This window comes from Rhinatrema bivittatum, chromosome 6, assembly GCF_901001135.1.
Source record: "Rhinatrema bivittatum chromosome 6, aRhiBiv1.1, whole genome shotgun sequence".
Lineage (NCBI taxonomy): Eukaryota > Metazoa > Chordata > Amphibia > Gymnophiona > Rhinatrematidae > Rhinatrema > Rhinatrema bivittatum.
The window spans coordinates 249,661,471-249,682,407 of NC_042620.1; the positions used below are offsets into that span (position 1 = coordinate 249,661,471).

Consider the following 20,937-nt stretch of genomic DNA (forward strand, 5'->3'; position numbering starts at 1 on the left):
CGAATGCGCCCCACCCCCCCACCGCAAGTGGCACATGCGTACTTGAATTTACATTCAGGGAACAGGCAAGTGAGCTTAGTAGACCTCCAACAGATGTCAGACTCGCTTCCCGTACCTTTCGTACCAGACTCGATTTTGCGAAAAGTTCCAAGACCACAAAAGGAAGTATTCTTACCAATACTGGAGAATAAATTACCAGAACCAGCACTAAAGCCAGAACTCCCTGTCCCACTTTTACTAAAATTGGTTCCGTTGTTGGTCATCTGAGTTAACCCTACATGAATGTCCTAAGAACCCCATGACATAATTTTCTTCCCAGCCATTTTATCCCAGAACTTTTCTTCATAATGGAGCCATGCCCAACCCTCATAATCCTTAAAAGCTCCTAGAATACTATCCGCGTAGGACAGAAGTGCTCCGTACTGAGTAGGATCAAAATGACTAACACTTGCTAATCGCAAAAACCCCCGTACCCAATTGACTATATTCTTAGAAATTTTTGGGCTCGCACTACCTTTCTTATTCTTCCTTTTAGATTTCTTAGATGTTTTCCTCCCCCTTTTCTTCCCTCTAACAATTTAAAATATTAACAAAATTTTTTTTTTTTACCTAATCCTTTTAACTAACCAGGTAGGCACCTCCTCCCAAAGCTCCATTAAAGAAGCTAAAGCCGTATGACCCATATCATAACATGGCTCTACACATAAAGCCGTATGCTGACCTTGCCCTTTCTCGCTAGTACTCGAGGAAAATGTAGAAGAGCTTAATCTACTACTAGGATGCGACCTCCTTCTCCTCTTATTATCTTTCTTACTCTCCCGAGCACTATCTTTTGAAGTCTTACCTTGCTCAGCTCCCAAAACACTGCTGCCTTGTGTTCCCGATGCCATGCCACTCCTGTCATCCGCAACATTCCTCTTCATGCCTTTCTGATCTCCCTGAGCAGTAAAGGCTTGCGCTGACGTATCCAACTCCCTCCCGGCCTCACGACTGGAAGGTCCAGGCACCTCATCATCGGCTTCATCTGCAAAACAACCTGCATCCGCAACAATCCCCCCCCCCCCGCCACCAAATCCCCCTTTAGTGCTCCTAAATGCAAAGGGATCTTTTGTAAAGGAGCCCCTTTTTGCTTGCCCGCAAGGGGCCACCCTTTTATTCCAACATCCTGAGGATAAATCTGATTGCCTAAAGATGCTCCTAATTCTGAGGGCCAACCTCCTATACCTTCCACACCTCTCCCTCCACCCCCCCGCACCTGCTGAAAATTAAACAAATCCTGCTTTAGCCATGTGACCTAGAATATTTGCAATAAAGGCAGCTGTATCCTCGGCGCTAGCACCGACGGGCACCGAAGGGGCAACTGGCTGACCGGGAAGTCTGCTATCAGACCCATCCTCCCCTGCTGAGAACTCGCTCTGGGAAGAATCCACCAACTCGCTCTTTACTCTGCTGCTTGCCTGTTCCAGCAGTTCCTTTAAACACTGCCCTTAAAAGAATATCCCGTCACCACAGGAGACATAGCAGGCAGGCGTCGGCTAAAGAAAGGGGGGGTTTCCACTGATACCAGAGCAGGCACGCTCCCTCTGTTTCCCAGCCCTTATCGGATTCACATTTAACTGCAAATCACTCTGTAACCCGAAACCAATAGGTTCTTTCCCGGTAACCCCAGCACTGCCTGCCTCCTTCACAAAAAATGCTGCGTGAGCCCAGCCGAGGCGAAAAAAACAAGCACAAGGCTGGGGAAACCGCAAGCAGTAGGAACACTGACACGAGGCTGTCCCACAGGGGCTGGGCCCTGCCCGAGGGGAGAAGAGGAAACCGGGGGGGGAAACAGCAGGTTCTGGGCCGCCTCCCCCCGAATCCGTGGGGGAGGAGGGACAGCAGGGCACGAGGGAATTGGAGGGGGGGAGGGAACATCAGCTGGTGGAGACCAAGCCGGCCGGGGTCCAGACCGACAGCCACTTACCAATGAGGCCTGCTGTGATCTGTAGAGACCGTCCCCCCCCCCCCCCCCCCCCCGCCGCCGAGGAACGGGATGAAGCTCCACCTGAGGCGGCCACCTCCGGTTCGCCCTTGACTCTCTTCATTTTGCTAAACAACCAACTAAAAGACCGCGAAACCGGGAAAATGACAGTTGGAAAATCCCCAGCGCAGCGCAGCAAAAACCTGCCCCTCTGCTTGCTGTTGAATTCCCAACTGCCCTTCTAAGCTCTGCTCCAGCCTATTGTTTAACTACTGACCGACAGCATGACAGCATTCAAATTGCCGATGCTGCTATCGGTGACCTAACTCCCCTTTTTTCCCCCACCCCCACCTGCCTTTGCTAATCCTATCCCTTACTCACAGCTGCTCAAGCCCATGTTAACTGCGTCGGGCCGGGACAAGCCCGGCCCCGCCTTCCCTTAGTCACTACGGGACCGGAAGCAGCTCTGGCTAGCAGGGCTCATGCGCCGTATTTATTAGTCACTGCCGAGCGGAAGTAGCTGGTGGAATGCAGCACTGCTTTAAATCTGGTAGGCAGCGGGTGACGTCTCTTTGTCGGTGAGCATGCTCAGGAGAGCCGCCTGCAGCTTCTCCCACGGTGTCGGCCACAACTGAACGTGGAAGCAAGGAAGGGGAAGAGTCGTGATTCATTGTCGGCGATAGCGCGGTAAAAGAAAATTCGCTGTAGGTATAAAAAGCTTAATTTGGCGGGAAAATTGTCTACTTGGCAATATTGGAAGAGAGTGATCTATAAGCAACCGTGCTCTGAGAAGACAGACCTGCACCCTTAACATTTGTTGTTGCATCAATACATGTACTAATAAGAGAGATGGATTTACAGTATCTGTCTTTTTTTATGGACAAAGGAAATGACCTGCAATATAGTACTTGTTCCAGAGGGAGTTAACCTGCAGAATGCATATTTGCAGCTTTTGTACTTACACCAGGGAAGACCCTGAGTGTCCAGCTTCACTACTGAGGAGAGAGGCCTGCAGCGTCAATTTCTGCCTTGGGGGACAATGGCATACAACTTCAGTACTTGCAGCATTAATATCTCCTTCAGGAGAATAATCTGCAGTATTCGTATTTTCAGCATGAATACCTGACCCTCGTGGATAGTGACCTACAACATTAGTACTTGAACTAGTACCAGCAGTATGGTATCATCATCTGGGGAAATCATCATAGTTCATCATCTGGGGAAAATGATTTGTAGCATCAGAATTTACAGTTGTAATACCTGCTCCAGGAAAATATGATTTTTGGCACTTCATCAAAAGCATCAGTACCGTTATCGGGCAATAATCTTACCCAGAGTATTAATGTCATTACCTTTAGCATCCTTACAGGGTGTGTCAGCACTTTCATCTCAGCCGCCTTATAGGATGTTTCTGCACCAGTTTTGGGAGTATTATATTTGGTTATCTGCAGCCTTCTTAGGCATATTGGCACTGTTATTTGCAGCATCTGTATTGGAGAAATGTCAAAAGCAGTATAAATATCTACATTGGAGTATAAGCAGTATTTTTGTATATTTTGGAGACTAGTAACACTAACAGAAGAAGTGCTTTTATATAAACTGGAAGTGTGTAACTTCAAAGAACGATCTTTACTTGTTCTGGGGATCATTAGAAGCAGTAAATCTACCAGAAATAGTAACATTAATTGAGGAGTATTACAAGGCGCATTGGAAGTAGTTTCGTTATCCACCATGAGGAAGTATTACCAGGAGCAATATCTTTACTTATTATAGAGAGCAATACCTTAGCTGACCTTGACGATCATTAGAAGTATTAACCTTTTGCCAACACTGAAGCATTATTATTTGGAGCCATGTCTTTATCTGTGCCAGAAGTATTTCATGGGAATCTGGAGGAGTATCTTATCTCCAAGGAGAATATTATGTGCAGCACTGAAAACGCACATAGCACTGTGTGGGAAAGACCGCTCCAAGCTTCTTCCCTGGAGCAGTAAGACTGTAATTGGTAGCCTGGGATGGTTTACTGGCTCTGGCTAGACTTGACGACAGGCTGTCTAACTTGCACTGGCATGGCATTCCTGAATGGGCCTCGGCTGCTGGACTGGACCAGCTCACCCCCGCATCTGCAGTTCAACAAGTTTGTGCTGACCGGCTACCGGCCTGTGTGCAGTGGAGGTGACTGTGTGCGAAGCCTCTTCTACCTGCATAATGAACTGGGCAACATCTACACACATGGTGAGGAACAGGGGAAGGAAGGTAGGGTGAGGGGGTAACATGAGAATGGGCAGCTGTGGACTAAAGTTGTCAGTCTAGATCCAGTTCAAACTTTCTACATCTAGGGTAATGAGGTGGGGTTTTTTTTGATGCATCATAAGAAATTCTTGGGTTAGGTATTCACTTTCCATGGGGATACATTACTTGCTGATTTATTGAATGTCAGGTAATCATCCTATGTTGCTCAATAAGCTGTCTTTTAGCTGCAGCCCTGACATCAGAAAGCATTTTCATAATATTTGAATGGTCTTTATGCAGTTTCAAGAATTTTGTAGGACGAAAATGGCACTTCATAGCAGCTGGAGCAGATCCCCAGAGAGAACTGGTTCCTACATCCCTTTCCACACTGAACTGGTTGCTCATTTTGCCAAATTTTCACTGACACTTTTGAGAAAACACAGGATTGGCAATTACCAGCTGAAGTATACAGTTTTTATTATGCAGCATTAAAATTCATTTCTTAAGAAAAAAAATGCATCCATCTCTCTCTGGATGGTTCTATCGTAAGTCACCCACATTTCTTTTAAGCATACATTTTTACAAAGTTATTTTAAGTGTGATATTAATATAGGAATAGCTTGTTTTGGTTATTGCTTGGTTTGTCTTTCTATAAAGTTGGGGATTTTGCTTTTATACAGAGTTTTTTTCAAACTTTTACACAGTGTTACCCCATTTTAGCACTTAAAAAATTCACATGACCAGAAGATGACCAAAGCAAATTAATAAGGGGTGGTCCCTCTCCAACTATCACTCCACTCTCACACTTACCGAGTTTAGTCGATTCTCTCAAACTCTTCCCCCCCCCCCCCCCCCCCCCCCCCCCGAGAGGACCTCCTCTCCTAGCCTGCTTCCCTCCAGCAGGACCCCCCTTACATCCTCCTAGACCAGAGGTGGGCAGTTCCGGTCCTCGAGGGCCACAAACCAGTCTGTTTTTCAGGATATCCCCAATGAATATGCTTGAGAGAGATTTGCATGCACTCTGCCTCCGTTGTATGCAAATCTATTTCATGCATATTCATTAGGATATCCTAAAACCTCGACAGGTTTGTGGACTGGAATTGCCCACCCCTTTCCTAGACCATGATTTCTCTTTAACCTCTTTCAGCCTTTTTTGTATCTCTCCAGCTGACCCCAACCACTTTTTATAATATCAATTGATCCTCTATCTCCTCCCTCTCACACATTCCCCTCCTCAGCCTCCCCACCTCTTCAACCTTTCACATCCCCCGTCACTGATCCCCATTCACCCCATCTCCTCCCTTATATTCTTCAGTCAATCTTGTTCACCCCTCCTCTCTCGCCCACCACAGCCAATCCTTTTTCAGCTGATCTAGCCTTCAGACCCCCTTCTGCATCTGATTGCAATCTTCAGACAAACCCCTTCTCTAAACATTCTGCTGAGCCAGGGCCAACAGCAACATTTTTTTGGGGCTCCAGGGTGAATGACAACTGGTGAGAGGAGAGACAAGCTGATTACGGGGGTAACATTTTTCTCTTTGCTCCCCTGTCATGGCTGGTCCCAAGCCCAACAGTGATCTGGAAGCAGCCACATTAGTAATGAAGGTCACTATGGGGCCTGTGATGCAGTGCAAGCTCATAGGCCCTGTAGCGGCCTGAATCCCTCCATACACCGAGCTTACAGTTACCACAGAAACTGATTGGGAGCAAAGCCACTGCAGGGCCTCTGAGTGTGCGGTGACTCACGGACATCATGCTGCCTTCCATTCCTAATGCTGCAGCTTCTGGCACTTGAAGAATGCTGTCGTTTGAGGAACGTGTGACCCCATTTGGGGTCCTGACCCACAGTTTGGGAAGCCCTGCTTTTAAACCAGAGAAGTATTTTGAGCAGAGATCTCCAGTTCAGCAGTCCTTATAGCAGGAAATCATGGAAGAAGTATTTCCCTAGTGACGTGCAATTTGGGTGTTTGTTAAATGAGTTTCTCTGCACGGTTTGTTGTGCTATGAGGACACATTTGAAAAGGTGCTACTATGTAGTAGAACTCTTCTTGGCGTGTGTAACTCACGGAGTAAACCTCTAAGAGACAGATTAAGGATCCAAGAAAAAAATGCAAACAATTAGCAAGTCTGTTTACTTGCACAGAGTTGGCATAGCACATCTCTTGCCTCTAGTTATACTTTACTGCAGCTTCTGGAAAGAAAAAAAATCCACAGAAAATACCATGCAGAAACAAATAAGTATGCAAACAGTGCCGCAGGATTTTTGCCTGGTTCTTAAACTTGGCCTAGCAGAGGCAAAAGTCCTGGAGCACTTTTTACAAAAGATGTTGTTTTTGTATATATTTTTTCTTTTCTGAATTTTAAAAACACCTTAACAAATAAGGTAGTGTCTATGTGTAGTGTTCTGAATGTATATAAGACTATCTTTCTTACTGGATCAGGTAAATATAGGATTAATGTCTTTCTATAAAACTAAATTCTTAAAACCGCACCTCCCTGGCAGCTGAGGCGGGGGGAGTAGATGACTATGTGCACGCAGTCAGATATCAGTCTGAGGATAAGCTTCTTGCCACTTGCTGTTATGGCTACTCCAAGGCATGCCAGGGAATAGTATAAAGACATACATCATTTCATAGCGAATCTTTCAGTTGATACAGAGTGAGTTTACTAGGGTTCATTTGTATTTGTGAAATACTGATTGGCATATGAAGGGAAATACTCTCATTCAGACAAGCAGGGAAAGCGTGCTGAGGCCTGGCTTCAAAAATGTTTTTCAGTCTTGATTTGTGGAAGGGGTTTGTGGGTGCAGATGTGTTTGGGGTGGAATTGTGGGGGTGATGCTTGTGTCTGTGTGCATGGGTTGTTAAAGGATGTGTTTCGGGGGGGTTATAGGGCTATATTTAGTGTGGGTGTTTGGGGGATGGATGTGTATATTTTGGGGGGGGGGGGGGCATGACTGTTTGTAGGTTGCAGATGTGATTTGTGAGGGATTGTAGGTGGGGATTGTCTGTAAGTTGAATGATGTGGAGGAATTGTGTGCTTGGGAGGGGGTGAATGGATATGTGTGTTGGGGTAGTGTGTAGCGGAGTTGTGTATATGTAAAGGAAGCTGGGTGGGGTGTTTGGTTTTTTTGGGGGTATGGCTTTGTGCATAGATGCATAGAAGTGGGGGTGTGATTGGGGCAAGTATGTATGTGTGGGGAGATTATTTGAGAAGCTGCATCATTTGGTTAGGTCCCGCTCTCAGGCTTACTTCCCGGGCTGTGTGGTAGGCCATGGTGGTTCCTTTGCACGTCTTTTTATATGTGATGCACCCTCTCATGCTCCTAAATCCACGTCCCCTGTTGTGTGTGTATATTATGCACGTAGATTTATTTATTTATTTATTTCGGAGCTTTTATATACCGAGGTTTAGCAATTAGCCTTCACCCCGGTTTACAGTAGAACAAATTGTTACATTGAACTGGTAATGGAACATAGTAGAACAAATATTACATCAAACTGTTAAAGGAACATAAGCGTGTCATTGAGCGTGTTTTGTGTGCATAGAGCTGTGCGTTTACAGTACATGTAATTCAGCGAGTTTTGTGCACCGGACCGCAGCGCCGAGACCCAGCCGATGACCGACCTCGCAAGGCCCGCCCCGCCGAACTCCTCGAGGCCCGCCCCGTAGATGATGTCACCGCAAGCACCGGGTAAGGGGATTTAAAATCCAGCCCCTACCTCTGGCGTCGCACACCAAAAGAGCGCGACTAAGGGGCAGGCCCCTTAGTCGCGCCCTTTGTGCCGCTCCTTTCGGCCACTGCAGCCTTCCTCACCACACAACATAGACTAAATCAATAAATAATCTATGAGCAACAAAACCATATACATTTACACCTCCCTTCCATCGCACGCCTGACCTCCCTTCAAAGCTGCCTCATAGACCGCAGCTGAAATCGCTGACCAATCAGCTCAGGCCCACTCACAGTCCTGCTGTATCTACCTCCACTCTAGGTCCCCCTATACACCTTCCCTCCCCCCCTCCCTAGCATCCTCTTACAATATGAATACAAGAGTCACACACCCTACACAAGCCACCCACACCCCCTACAAACCGTACCCATTTATCACAACAACAGGAGCCAACCTCAGAAGACTTATCACCATTCCCCTCTTCCATGACACACACATGGCTGCCCTATCAGTCCTTACCCTCCTCCTACTGAACGCGCAGAAAATCCCCATCCTCAAATGACCTCCTCACAGATCAAAATCCAGACCTTCTCTGCATCACAGAGTCATGGCTCAAAAACTCAGATACCCCCTTTATCAACCAAGTACCAACAAGCAGTTACAAAATCTTCTCCCTTCCAAGACCCAGAAAGAAAGGAGGTGGCCTCCTGTTTCTAGCAGTCAAAAAACATAAGTTCAGTACTCTCCCCATCAGCCCCCCGCTACCCCTCGAAATCAGCCTCTTCAAATCTAAAGCTCTACAAATCCTGCTGATTTATGCCCCTCCGGGCATTCTCAACAAGGATCCCTGCCCCCTCCTCAAAACCATAACATCTTATATCAACACCAATCACCCCACCATCATCCTAGGAGATTTCAACCTCCACATTGACAAATCTCTCCACTCCCCATCATGCGAGCTCCTCCTCAACACTCTAACTGCTGTGAGCTTCAAACAAATAATCAACTCTCCCACACAAAAATCAGGCCACACCCTGGACCTGATATTCATCAACTACCAAGTAACACTCAGTTCCCCCCCTTCCACGACCTCTGTCCCCTGGTCAGACCACATGTTAATACAAACCAAGCTCCAAGTGGACCACACCCATCTCCACTCCCACAAAGACAAAAAACTCATTGAATTCACCAAAACTTGCTCCAGTGAAGTCCTAGAAAAAACCCTACAGGAAGCCCTAAAACAACTGGATACCTCCAATACCATAACTGCAGTTAACTCATGGACCACAATCAACACGGAGATTGCAAAAAATATATGCCCAACCATCAAAAAAGAAATAAGTACCTCAGCAAAACACAAAGCACCCTGGTATAACCAGGATCTAAAAAACATAAAACGCCAGTTAAGGCAAGCTGAAAAAGCCTGGAGAAGAAACCCTATAAACCAACTACGTGACTCATACAGAACACTGCTCTACATATATACAACAGACATCAACAAAGCCAAACGGAACTTCTACTCCAAAAAATTTCACTATTACCAATACAACCCGAGAATCCTATTTGATTATGTAACACAACTGACTCGCCCCACAAACAACGCACCTCAAACAGATACCCCAACGATATCCAGTCTTAATTTTGCCCAATACTTTAAAGACAAAACATCCGAACTAAGTTCAAATAGCCCACCTCTCAACCCTGAACCCCCTACACCATCATCCCTTACTACACCCAAGTGGTCACAATTTGAGACGGTTGCCTCCACCAAGGTGGAAACTATTATTTGGAAGATAAACCCAGCGGCACACCCACTCGACCCCATTCCAATGAAAACTCTCAAACTAATCCCCAACTGCCTAGCAAGACCCATTGCGGACATCATCAACCTTTCCCTCGAACAAGGTCTCCTCCCGGATTCCCTAAAAGCGCCATGGTAAAACCTATTCTAAAGAAGCCTTAACTGGATCCAACCATCCTGTCCAACTACCGACCTATCTCTAACCTGCCTTTCCTGGCCAAGGTCATCGAGAAAACGGTTAACCACCAATTCTCAGAATTTCTGGAAAACCAAAATATACTTGTTCCTGCCCAACACGGTTTCAAGAAATTTCACAGCACCGAATCACTACTACTCACCCTCACAGATACAATACTTCGAGGGTTTGACAAAGGTAGTTCCTTCCTCCTAATACTTCTTGACATTTCTGCTGCATTTGACTCGGTCAACCATAAGATCCTAATCCACAGACTACGAGAAATTGGTCTCAATGGCACCATTCTCCAATGGTTTCAATCATTCCTTTCCAACAGATCCTTTAAGATAACCTACAATAGTACAACATCAGACCTAATACCCCTATCTCAGGGAGTCCCACAAGGCTCATCCCTATCCCCCACCCTCTTCAATGTTTATATGCTGCCATTATGCAACTATTTGGACAAAGCAGGCTTTTCCTATTTCCTATATGCCGATGATGTACAGATTCTGCTTCCCATCAGAGGTAGCATCAATAACACACTAAGCCGATGGGAAACATACCTTACTGATATAAAACGTATCCTCACCCAAATGGCACTCAAGCTCAACCAGAACAAAACGGAAATTCTTTACCTTTCGAGCAAAACTTCAACTCCCCCCACTGACCCTAGAACACCGCTGAAATATAAACTGCTCACAACAGTTAGAGATCTCGGAGTCACATTGGACAAGGAATTAAATTTTAAATATCATATCAACACTGATAAAAGAAGGATTCTACAAACTACAAATCCTTAAACTCCAACCCTTGCTACATCCTCCAGATTACCAGACAGTGCTACAATCCCTCCTCTTTGCCAAGTTAGATTACTGCAACTCCCTCCTAATAGGCCTTCCTGCTGCCACCCTCAAGCCCCTCCAGCTCCTTCAGAATGCAGCCGCAAGATCACTAACTAATCACATCACGCCCCTACTCAAAACAACTCCACTGGCTGCCTGCCCCATTCAGATCTCAATATAAGATCCTCATGCTCATCCTCAAAGCAATCTACAATGACAAGAACCACTGCACCCCTGCATCCTGACAAGGAATCTCCGCTCATCCAACACAGGTTTACTTACAACTCCCTCCATTAAGGAAGTTCGAGTCTCCACAAGAGAACGCGCTGCATCAATAGCAGGCCCCCACATCTGGAACAACCTCCCGGCTCCTCTCAGAACTGACCTCTCTACACCTTCCTTCAGAAAGAGTCTCAAAACATGGCTCTTTAGAAAAGCATTCCCTACAGAAAACTAAGTCCTGGCTCCCTGTCCCCCTTCTCTGGCACTGCCAACTCCCCCCCCCCCCCCCCCCCCCCCGCCTCTGTATATAGCAGGTTTAAACTCAGAACTTATTTCTGTTAGTAAAGTTATAATCTGCCCAGCTCACTTCCACCCGAGAACGGGCTTTCTCCATTGCAGGTCCTACACTATGGAACTCGATGCCGCCAGACCTACGCTTGGAACACTGTCCAAACACCTTTAAAAAAAAAAAAGTTAAAAACCTGGTTATTCAAACAAGCTTACTCTCTTAATCCCTTCCTTGTCTCTTCCGGTCTCCAGTTCTCCAGTCTCCATTACTCCAGGTTCCATTACTCCAGTTTCCACAACCACAACTATTTAACCCTTTCATTACCTAACTCACCTATAGCCATCTCTGGTAAACCCCAACTATATTTCATTGTCACTTCAATTTGCTGCAACAGCTAATGCCTTTGACTGTCGTACAGTTGTGTAAATATATTACGTAATATAGTTGCTATCGCAACAAAGTTTTAGGTTTTTCCTGTATACTTCCTGCTCACACTTTGACTTGGCCCCTTAGACCGTTCCGCTCTCTCACCCAGTTCCTTACGATTCCCTGTTAATTGTAACTTTTTATCCTTCCTTTCTCTCTTTTAGTTTTTGACTCCCCAGTTGTATGTGAACCGATGTGATATTCATTTGAATGTCTGTATATAAAAGTTATAAATAAAGCAAGTTTTTCTTTATATTTACTCTGTTGATTTGTTATACTGTATCATGTCACCACAAGGCTCGCCCTTTGACTTCCTGTTGTATGTAAACCGGCGTGATATTTCGAATCGAATATCGGTATAGAAAAATAAAATAAATGCATTTTACCTATTTTTATGGGGGAGTGTAAATATGAGAGCATATGGAGGTGTGTGTGTGTTTGGTGGGGGGTGTAGGAATGTATGAGGTAGGAGTGTGTACTTGAAGTGCTATTTTATGCCATCTTATGCCAGCTACTTCAGTTATTTTCCCTGTATTTGTCTCTGCCTTTATTGCTGTATGTCAAAGGGGTGAGAGGGTGCATTTGGAATGGAGCCCTAGACAGAATTATAACAGTTTAAACAGCTTCTAATAGTTACCCATAGAAAGCAATGGGGATTTGTTTTGGAGATTCAGTTCTCTGAAAATACTGATCTGATATTTATGGTTTTTGAAGTTGTCCAAGATATACTATTCTACCTTGGGAGGTCAAGTGGTCTAATTTCACAGCCTTAGTCAAGATTATTTCCATAGGTACAAAATTAGGGGGGGGGGGGGGGAGGGAGTATATATTTGTGCTTTTCAACATACAAAATATTAGAAAGAATCATGTTGAAGGAATCAATATCTATCTGTCCACTGGCACAATGACTCAAATTTGGCATGCAAGAAGAAAATGTGAATATTGTTCTCTCTTCTGTTAATTGTGCCCCCACCAGGCCTGTCTCCTCTTATCCCGACACAGTGGTATCTCTAAACAGAAGTACTGGGTAGGGCAGGCTAACATTAAATTTCACACACCCCTACAGAACAACCTCCTGCCTTAAAATTGGCTTTAAAAGACACAATAAGAAAATGTCCCAAGGACTTTCTGTGCAATTAAAAACAAAAAAAACACAAACCCAGCCAGTTTCAACAGTCCATTAAAATTATTTGATAGTATCTTTCAACCAATTTTTCCATATGGATTTGATATGGGATTAAATCCTGGAGGCTATACAGAAAGGGATAGAATCCCAATACAAACCTAGCACTTCTAGTTCTGTAACATAGACTCTGCTTCCAGTGAAATTCCCCAAGATTGGGCCTAGGATGCTTCCCCTTACAACTCACCATACAAAAACATTTTAAAATTCTGAAGTCACAACCATTACACAGTTTTAACAATTTGAGGTTTGAGAGAGAGAGCACCATGGTTCAAACAGGGGATGTTTCATCACGAGACTGCAGGAGGAAGTAGGCACTGATGTTTAAACTGTAACCCAGCTGGTTCAGAGGTGCTGGCCTGCTGAAACTGGGGTGGTAAATGTCCTTTTTTTTTTTTTTTGGGTAGTGAAGTGGGGCACTTGCCATCTCCCTTGTAGCAATGCTCCTGTCCTGACAGAAATGAGTTAAAGTGTTTGTATAAATATGGGAATTGTGTAGGCTCTGACCTAAAAAAGATGTCAGGCATGGAACAAAAATGGGCTGACGTAGGCTAAAAATGTCACTTGTAGAAGATGGGTATGGTTTTTGCTTCTTTATTTATTTACTATGATCAATTATGTCGTCAGTAACAGTATGCAACACTTGTTAACAGAAATATGAAGGCTAACATGCATCTGATTGTTTTACTGTTTCAGCTAATCTGTATATATTTTGTGACTTCTGCTTTTTCTGTATTTGCAAATGAACACTACTGCAGTATTCTGGTAGTCACTTTGGTCCTAGATGGGCATATGACACATACCAAATTAATTTATATAAATAATAAAGAGACCAGTTTTTGGGGTTTTTTTTTTGAGTTTAAGGAATTCTACAACCAGTGTCATCATATGGGTCAAGAGGGACTTGAGTCAGAAATAATGCAAGGAAAACTTGCTTAACAGAAAAGGAGGTGGATGTATTGATCCACCTTTTAATGCAGGAATAGGGGCAAAGAATGGAATCAGAATACAAGAAAGCCTGGTGAAGAGCGGGTAAAGTCAGAGAGGTCTGTGTTGTTGTTTAAAGGTTTAATGGGCAGAGTAGATAGACATTTCAATTTCAGCCTTTATCTGAGGTCATATTCTCTGTTTACCAGTAATGATTTTTATTGGCTCAGTTAACAAAAGATGGTGGTCCCAACATGAGCTTTTGAGATCAGGTGCATCTGTCAGATGTAAGGAGTAGAATGAAATGGAAACTCCAGTTTCAATTCAAATGTTTCTGAGCAATTCACTTGCTAAGGATATAAGAAAAGTCATGCTGTGTCATACTGAGGTCCATCAAGCTCAGATATCCAGTCTCCGACACTGGCCAGTCCAGGTCATAAGTACCTGGCAGATCCCAAAAAGTGGATCTAGTTCTTGTTACTTGCCTCCAAGGATTGCAATAGCTTTCTCTTGTCTACCTGGCTAATGTTGTCTTTTGGACTTTTGCTCCAGGAACCTCTCTTAAATCCTGATATGCTAGTCATCTTGACCATGTCCTCTGGCAACAAATTCCACAGCTTGATTGTGTGCTGAGTGGCAAAAGTATTTTTTAACAATTTGTTTTAAATCTGCTGCTTGTTAGTTTCATGGCTTGTCCCCTTGTTTTAGTAGTATTTGAAAGGGTAAATAGCCATTCTTTATTTATTGCTTAAAGCCTAAGCAATTTACAAGAGCACAATCATAATAAAATATAAACAGCGAAACAGAACACAAGTCAAAAAAGAAAAAACACAGACAAAATAATGTGTCCTCAGCCAAATGGTTATCTAAACAAAAAAAAAAAAGTCTTTTGCATTACCTTAAAGGATTTTGGACCATCCATCAAATGCAGTGCTTCTGGAAGAGTGTTCCAAGTGACAGGAGCAGCAGCTGAAAATGCACTCTCCCTATTATTTACCAGTCAGGCCTGCCTCACAGAGGGAAACATCAAGGAGGCCTCTTTTGGAAGATCTCAATCGGGCCGATTCAGTAAAGTCCGCGGGAGAGCGGACAAACACCCGCTCTCCCGGCGTGCGCACAGGCCACTTGCCTGTGCGCGCGATTCTGTATTTAAATTAGGTGGTGCGGTAGAAACGGGCAAAAGGAGGCGCTAGGGACACTAGCGCGCCCCTACCATCATCTTTTGACCCAGAACGGTGGCTGTCAGCGAGCCTGCTGACAGCCTGCTCACAGCCACGGGCTCGGAAACCGGACACCAGCAAAATTGAGCATCCGGTTTTCGGCCCGACAGCCGCCGGCCCATTTTAAAATTTTTTTGTTTTACTTTTTTTACTCTTCGGGACCTCCAACTTAATATCGCCATGATATTAAGTTGGAGGGTGCACAGAAAAGCAGTTTTTATTGTTTTTCTGTGCACTTTCCCGGTGCCGGCAGAAACTAACGCCTACCTTTGGGTAGGCGCTAATATCTTAAAGTAAAATATGCGGCTTGGCTGCACATTTTACTTTCTGTATCGCGCGGGCATACCTAATAGGGCCATCAACATGCATTTGCATGTTGAGGGCGCTATTGGGTGCCGCGGGTTGGACGCGTGTTTTCCGCCCCTTACTGAATAAGGGGTAAGGGAAAACGCGCGTCCAAGGGCAGGTTAACAGTGCGCTCCGACGGAGCGCACTGTACTGTATCGGCCTGAATGATTGTGTTGGGTTCTATATTTGCAACAGGGCGTTAGCCCAAGATAATGAATCCAGTCTCTGCAGTTTGTGAACCAATTGTACAATTAAAAAAAATTACACGATAGACAATTAACCAACGTAATTCAGCCAGTATGGGATTGATTTGATCCCTCCTGTTCTTTCCTGATATTAAGCAAGCTGCTGAGTTCTGTAGTAGTTGCATTGCCCTTAGAGAAACACCTGGAAGGTCAATATAAATTGCACTGCAGTAATCCACTCATGATTTTATTAACTCTCAGCTGACTGTTTTCCAAGCTGAAGAGCCCTAACCTGTGTAGCCTTCCATTTCTTTCATCATTTTTGTGGTTTTCCTCTGCATCTTTTCTAGTTTACTACATCTTTTTTTGAGATGAGGGTGATCAGAACTGCATACAGTACTCATGGTGCCTTCACATCATGGCTCAATACAGAGGCAATATGATATTTACTGTTTTATCCTTTTTGAATCATTGGTAACATTCTAGTTTCTTTTTTTAGCCACCGCTGCACACTGAGCTGAAGATTTCAACATATTGTCCTCAAGGATTCCAAGGTCCTTTTTCTGGGTGGTGACTCCTAATACAGAACCCGGTACACAATAATTGGGATTATTTTTCCCTATGTGGATCATTTTGCACATTTCCACAATAAATTTAATTTCCCATTCAGATGCCTAGTCTCCTAAGGAGTAATATTCAGACACTGGCTGAATTGCAAAGTTAGCCAGATAAACTTATCTGGCTAACTTTGGAGAGCTATTCAGTGGTGCAGCAGCACTATTGAATATAGCTGTCTAGCTTAAAGATAGCTGGAAATCTTTATCTGGGGTGTGAAGAGTGGCTGCGTGTTGTTTTCTGCAGGGTCTACCGGAGTCATGGAAACAGAAGTGTTCTTTGAACCATTGCATGTCATTGTTGTAGAGGGATTTATGGATGAGGGTGAGTGTTTTATATTGTATCCGGGCGGATATGGGCAACCAGTGCAAGTGCTGAAATGACCCCGGGGTTCCGTTTGTCTTCCCTCCAAGTCCCGCAACTTCCGCAATAGAACCTTGCACCAAGCCTGTCGCTGTATTCTTGCAATAGGATGCCAGACTAATACAGTGGCTGCGTATGAAGGTCTTCATGCCCTCCCAAATGGACACTGAGGATTCGCCCACCACATTATTGTTAGTAAAATAGTCCTCAAGCACCTCAGCTAAGTGGTCATGGAAATAGGGCTCCTTCAATAGGGAGTCATTCAATCTCCAATACTTGCGGTCGGTTTTCCCCAGCCTCCAAGTTATCGACCAGATGATCGGGGCGTGGTCAGACCTTGTGATCTATGTTGGTTAGGGATATATCCTCGACCAGGTCTTTCGTGATGAAGAAGTAGTCAATTCGGCTATATGTGTCGTGTGGGTGAGAGTAAAAAGTATAATTTCTACTATGTGGGAAATTGAGTCTCCAAATGTCTACTAAAAGTCTAGTGTTTTTGAGATATTTCATTGCCCTTTGAGCCCTTCCATTCCCTCTAGACTCCCGGGTGGAAGTGTCCACCTCTGGGACTATAAGCACGTTAAAGTCCCCTACCATTACTATATTTTCACTAGGGTAAGGAGCCAAACACTGATTCACCTTCCTCAGCGTCTCAGCTTGTATAGTCTGGCGACAATATATGCTCACCAGCACCATAGACTTGTTATTGACCGTGGCCCGTAGTATAAGGAAGCGTCCCTGAGGATCATAATATTGTTCCTGGACCTGTACAAGCAGGCTGTGGCCAAAAAGGATGCCCACCCCACTATACCTCCGGCATGCCATGGCTGGTGCAAAATATTGTAGAGGATAACAGCGGGAAGCCATCAATCTCTCATCCCTACATCTCAGAAGGATTTCCTGGAGAAAGGCCATGGCGGTTGAGAGCCTCGTTAATTCCTTAAAGAGCAATTTTCTCTTATTTGGTGAGTTTAAACCTTTCACATTGAGTGATACACACTTAAGATCTGCCATGTATACCAAATGTTCCCACCCCATACCCTGATGCATAACTAGAGAATAGTGCCCTCTCCCACTGTTTTTGCAAAAAGCGCCATATCTCCCCATATTTCTGAAATCTCTTCCCTGTTACATCAAACCCCCTCCCAATCCCTTCTTCCCCATAGTTGTTCGCCCACCCTAGCAGTGGACCCCTATCCAAGGAGGAATGCCCCCTGGCCTCCCCCGCTGCCCAGCTGTGGGCAATTGCAACAATCAGTATATTTCCTTAAAGCTATCATCGCTATGGGGTGCATTGCAGCTACCTCCCCCCCCCCCCCCCACCCCCTTGGGGAAACATGCCACAAACATTGTACACAGTCAACCAATACTAATAACTATTAAAGGCTAGGAGCCAGAGTGAAAACATAAAATATCACTATATCAAGCTTCAGCTAACTTATTATGTACTCGCCCTTAAGAAATCCAGAACATGTAACGTCCCAGTCAATAGCTTCCATGTCCTCAGGGCTGAGTTACATAGCGCAGCATTTTAACACCACCTTCCGCCCTCTGAGTTTGAGGGGCGTTCAACACAAATCTCATTGGGATCCCAGAATTCAGGTAGGCTTCCCGAGGCCTTAACTGTCTGGGCCCACAGGATTCCTTGTGAGGCGCCGACCCCCCCCCCCCCCCCTTCCCCACGCGCTGCCACTGCGGCATACTCTGAGCATTGATTTTAGATGGTGGTTTGTCCATAGCTGAGGTATCCACTCCTGCAGCTTGCAAGATCGGGACTGCCTCCACCATGGTTTTCACTTGGGTTGTTACGCCGTGAATTGTGAAGGCCAGGCCCCAGGGGTAAACCCACCGGTAGCACAGATTCTCCTTCCTGAGGAGTGCTGTCAAAGGTTGAACTTCCCGGCAGTGGCGCAAAGTAGCCGGAGCCAAGTCGCCGAAAAACTGCAGCTCATAGCCTTCCCAGCTGAAGGGTGACACTCGCAGGGCGCATCGTAACAGATCTTCTTTTGAGGCAACTGTGCAGACAGGCGATGATATCCTTTGGCACGTTACGGGGAGCATTCCCCAGGGCACGATGGGCTCACTCCACTACTACCTCCATTCGCCACTGAGGCTCTCCTTTCTTCACTTCCATCGCCAGCAATGCCGCACAGATCTTGCGTGTGACCTCCATCGCATTAGCAAAGTCAGGTATCTCAGGGAGACCCCGGATCCGGACATTGGACCGACGTGATCGGTTTTCAAGGTCCTCGAGTTTAAGAAGGGTTTCTTCATGTTGTCTCTGCAACTTGGCCACCTCTGTAGAAATCGCCGCAACCTTTAGGACTTGCCCTCCACAATACTTTCAGCATCCTCCACTCTGAGGCCCAGATCCCGCATTTCCACACGGAGGTTTTCCAGATTAGAATTTACATCCTCTTTTAAGGCTCGACTATCTTGTTTAATTTCAGAGAACCAGTTATCAAAGTCTGTCTTTGTAAGGGAGGTCAGAGTCGCCGACTTTTCCCATGCTTCTGGTGGTTTCGTCTTAGGCGGATCCTCGCCGTCAGGCTCAGCCGCCTCTACTCCCAAGGCTGCAAACTGGGATCTGGCGGCATCATAGGAGTACTGGGACAAATCCACTGTTTTTTTCCAGCTGGTCATGTCGGCAGTCTTCAGATGCAACAAATATAGTGTTTCCAAGGGGAAGCACCTGAATAGCTAAAGGAGTTTGCTATATTATGCAGCGGGGGAAGCAGAGAATCAGGACTAGACGTCCATGCTGATCAGTGACCTCCCTCAAAAGCTTTCTAAGAGCATATGTTAAGAGTGCCAAGACAACTGGGAAGCCCTTCTCCCATTGATGAAGTTCTGCCCCAACAGCCATGTGGGGAGTCCTTCTGGATCTTCACCCTTCAAAATAGTCTTCAGCCGACATCCAAGGATACCACTTCCAGTTCTACTCTGTCTCCTCTCCTGCAGCCACTGCCATGAGTCACTACCTCACAGACCAATGGCAGAGAATACAGCTTCTTAATGCAGCTGCCAACCGACAAAAAAGCCGACAAAAGGCTCTGGCCAGCATCACAATTCAAGCCTGGAGAACTGGTGTAGCAAAGCACCCGAAACCTACATTTTAGGATGCCTTCCGCTAAATTCACACCAAAATTCGTGGCACCATTCCCCATCATCTGCCAAGTAGGACCGATGGCCTACCAGCTGAAGCTTCCAGCCACACTGAAGATACACACTATGTTTCATGTGGCTTTTCTTAAGCCAATGGTTTTGCTGTGGCCGTCAAGACCTCTTTGTAAACCTGTGGACATAATCTCTGAAGAGGACACTATGTACAAGGCCCAGGAGATCTTGGACTCCAGAATGGTTTGAAATAAGTTGCTTTGGTCAGGAAGAAAACTCATGAGAAACTGCATTCAACCTCGAAATCCCATCAATGTTCTCCCAGAAACCTAAGCCAAGAGACCTGGGAAGGGGGCTTAGGAAGGTAATGTAATGATGGTCTGGTCATTGGATGGCCCAAAATAGGCCGACTCACCCTCTGAACCAACAACCTCTTCTGATGTGGCCTGTACCATGGAACACCTGGAACGCTGAGGGCCTGCCATGTGGCCGAGATGCTTCCGTCTTGACGTTCTGAGCCGTGCACGTGCACTCCAGCTCTCTAAGAAGGCTCTATGGCAGGAACCACAGCCACGGCACCTCCTGATGCTGTTGCTGTGGCTGGGGGATTTAAACCCCAGCCGTACTCTCCACTGCCACCTCAGCAACAGGTCTTCCTGCTTTACAGGAATGTTGCTTCTCATGGTGTTCTGCCTTGCTCTGTGTAGCCTGCCTTTTTCCTCCCATTTCCTGTTTCCTTGTTGCTCAGCTCTTCTTGTCTGTGTCTAGTCCCAGTATCTTGTCCTTCTCTGTTCATTATCTCTGCCTGACTCCCAGTACTGATCCTTGCCTTGGACTTCAGCAATTCTCTTGCTTACCGCCTGCCTTTGACCTTTGCTATGGACCTGGACCACACTCTTGCCTGACACTGATTTTTGCTACAGACCTGGAGTACTCTTTCCTTCTGCCTGCCACTGATCCCTACTATGGAATCTGACTACATCTTACTCCCTGCCTGCCCTCGCCTTAGTCCAGCTCTGGACACTCTCTCTTCCTGAAAGCCCTTTGGGACACTTAGGCAAGTGCCGGCCCTGGAACCTAAATGCTCAATCTTTGAGGAACGGGGCAGGCATAGATTCAAGGTTCAGCTCAGTCCTAGCCAAGGGAGTGACTTCCAGCTGTCAGTGTGGGCCCAGTGGTTTCGCCTGCTAGGCTGTATCAACCACACTACAGCACAAGGGCTCGCAGCCATGACAGTGTATACAGCCACTCTTCAGACCAATTTTTCCTTGGTGGGATCTTAACCTGGTCCTCAAAGCCTTAATGGAAGCAGCACTCTTTTAATCCCTGATGCAAGCCTCCATCAAGGATCT

General features: G+C 45.6%; 1 protein-coding gene across 1 annotated transcript in view; it reads left to right on the top strand.

Annotated features, from left to right (window-relative positions):
* The first annotated feature begins 2,487 nt into the window (after positions 1–2,487).
* Positions 2,488–20,937, top strand: part of PAQR4 (progestin and adipoQ receptor family member 4) — a 93,782-nt gene continuing 75,332 nt past the window's right edge. The window contains exon 1 of the mRNA XM_029606771.1: positions 2,488–4,198. Within this exon, the coding sequence (XP_029462631.1) occupies positions 3,979–4,198 (220 nt within the window). The 5' untranslated portion in view covers positions 2,488–3,978. The remainder of the gene's footprint in view (positions 4,199–20,937) is intronic.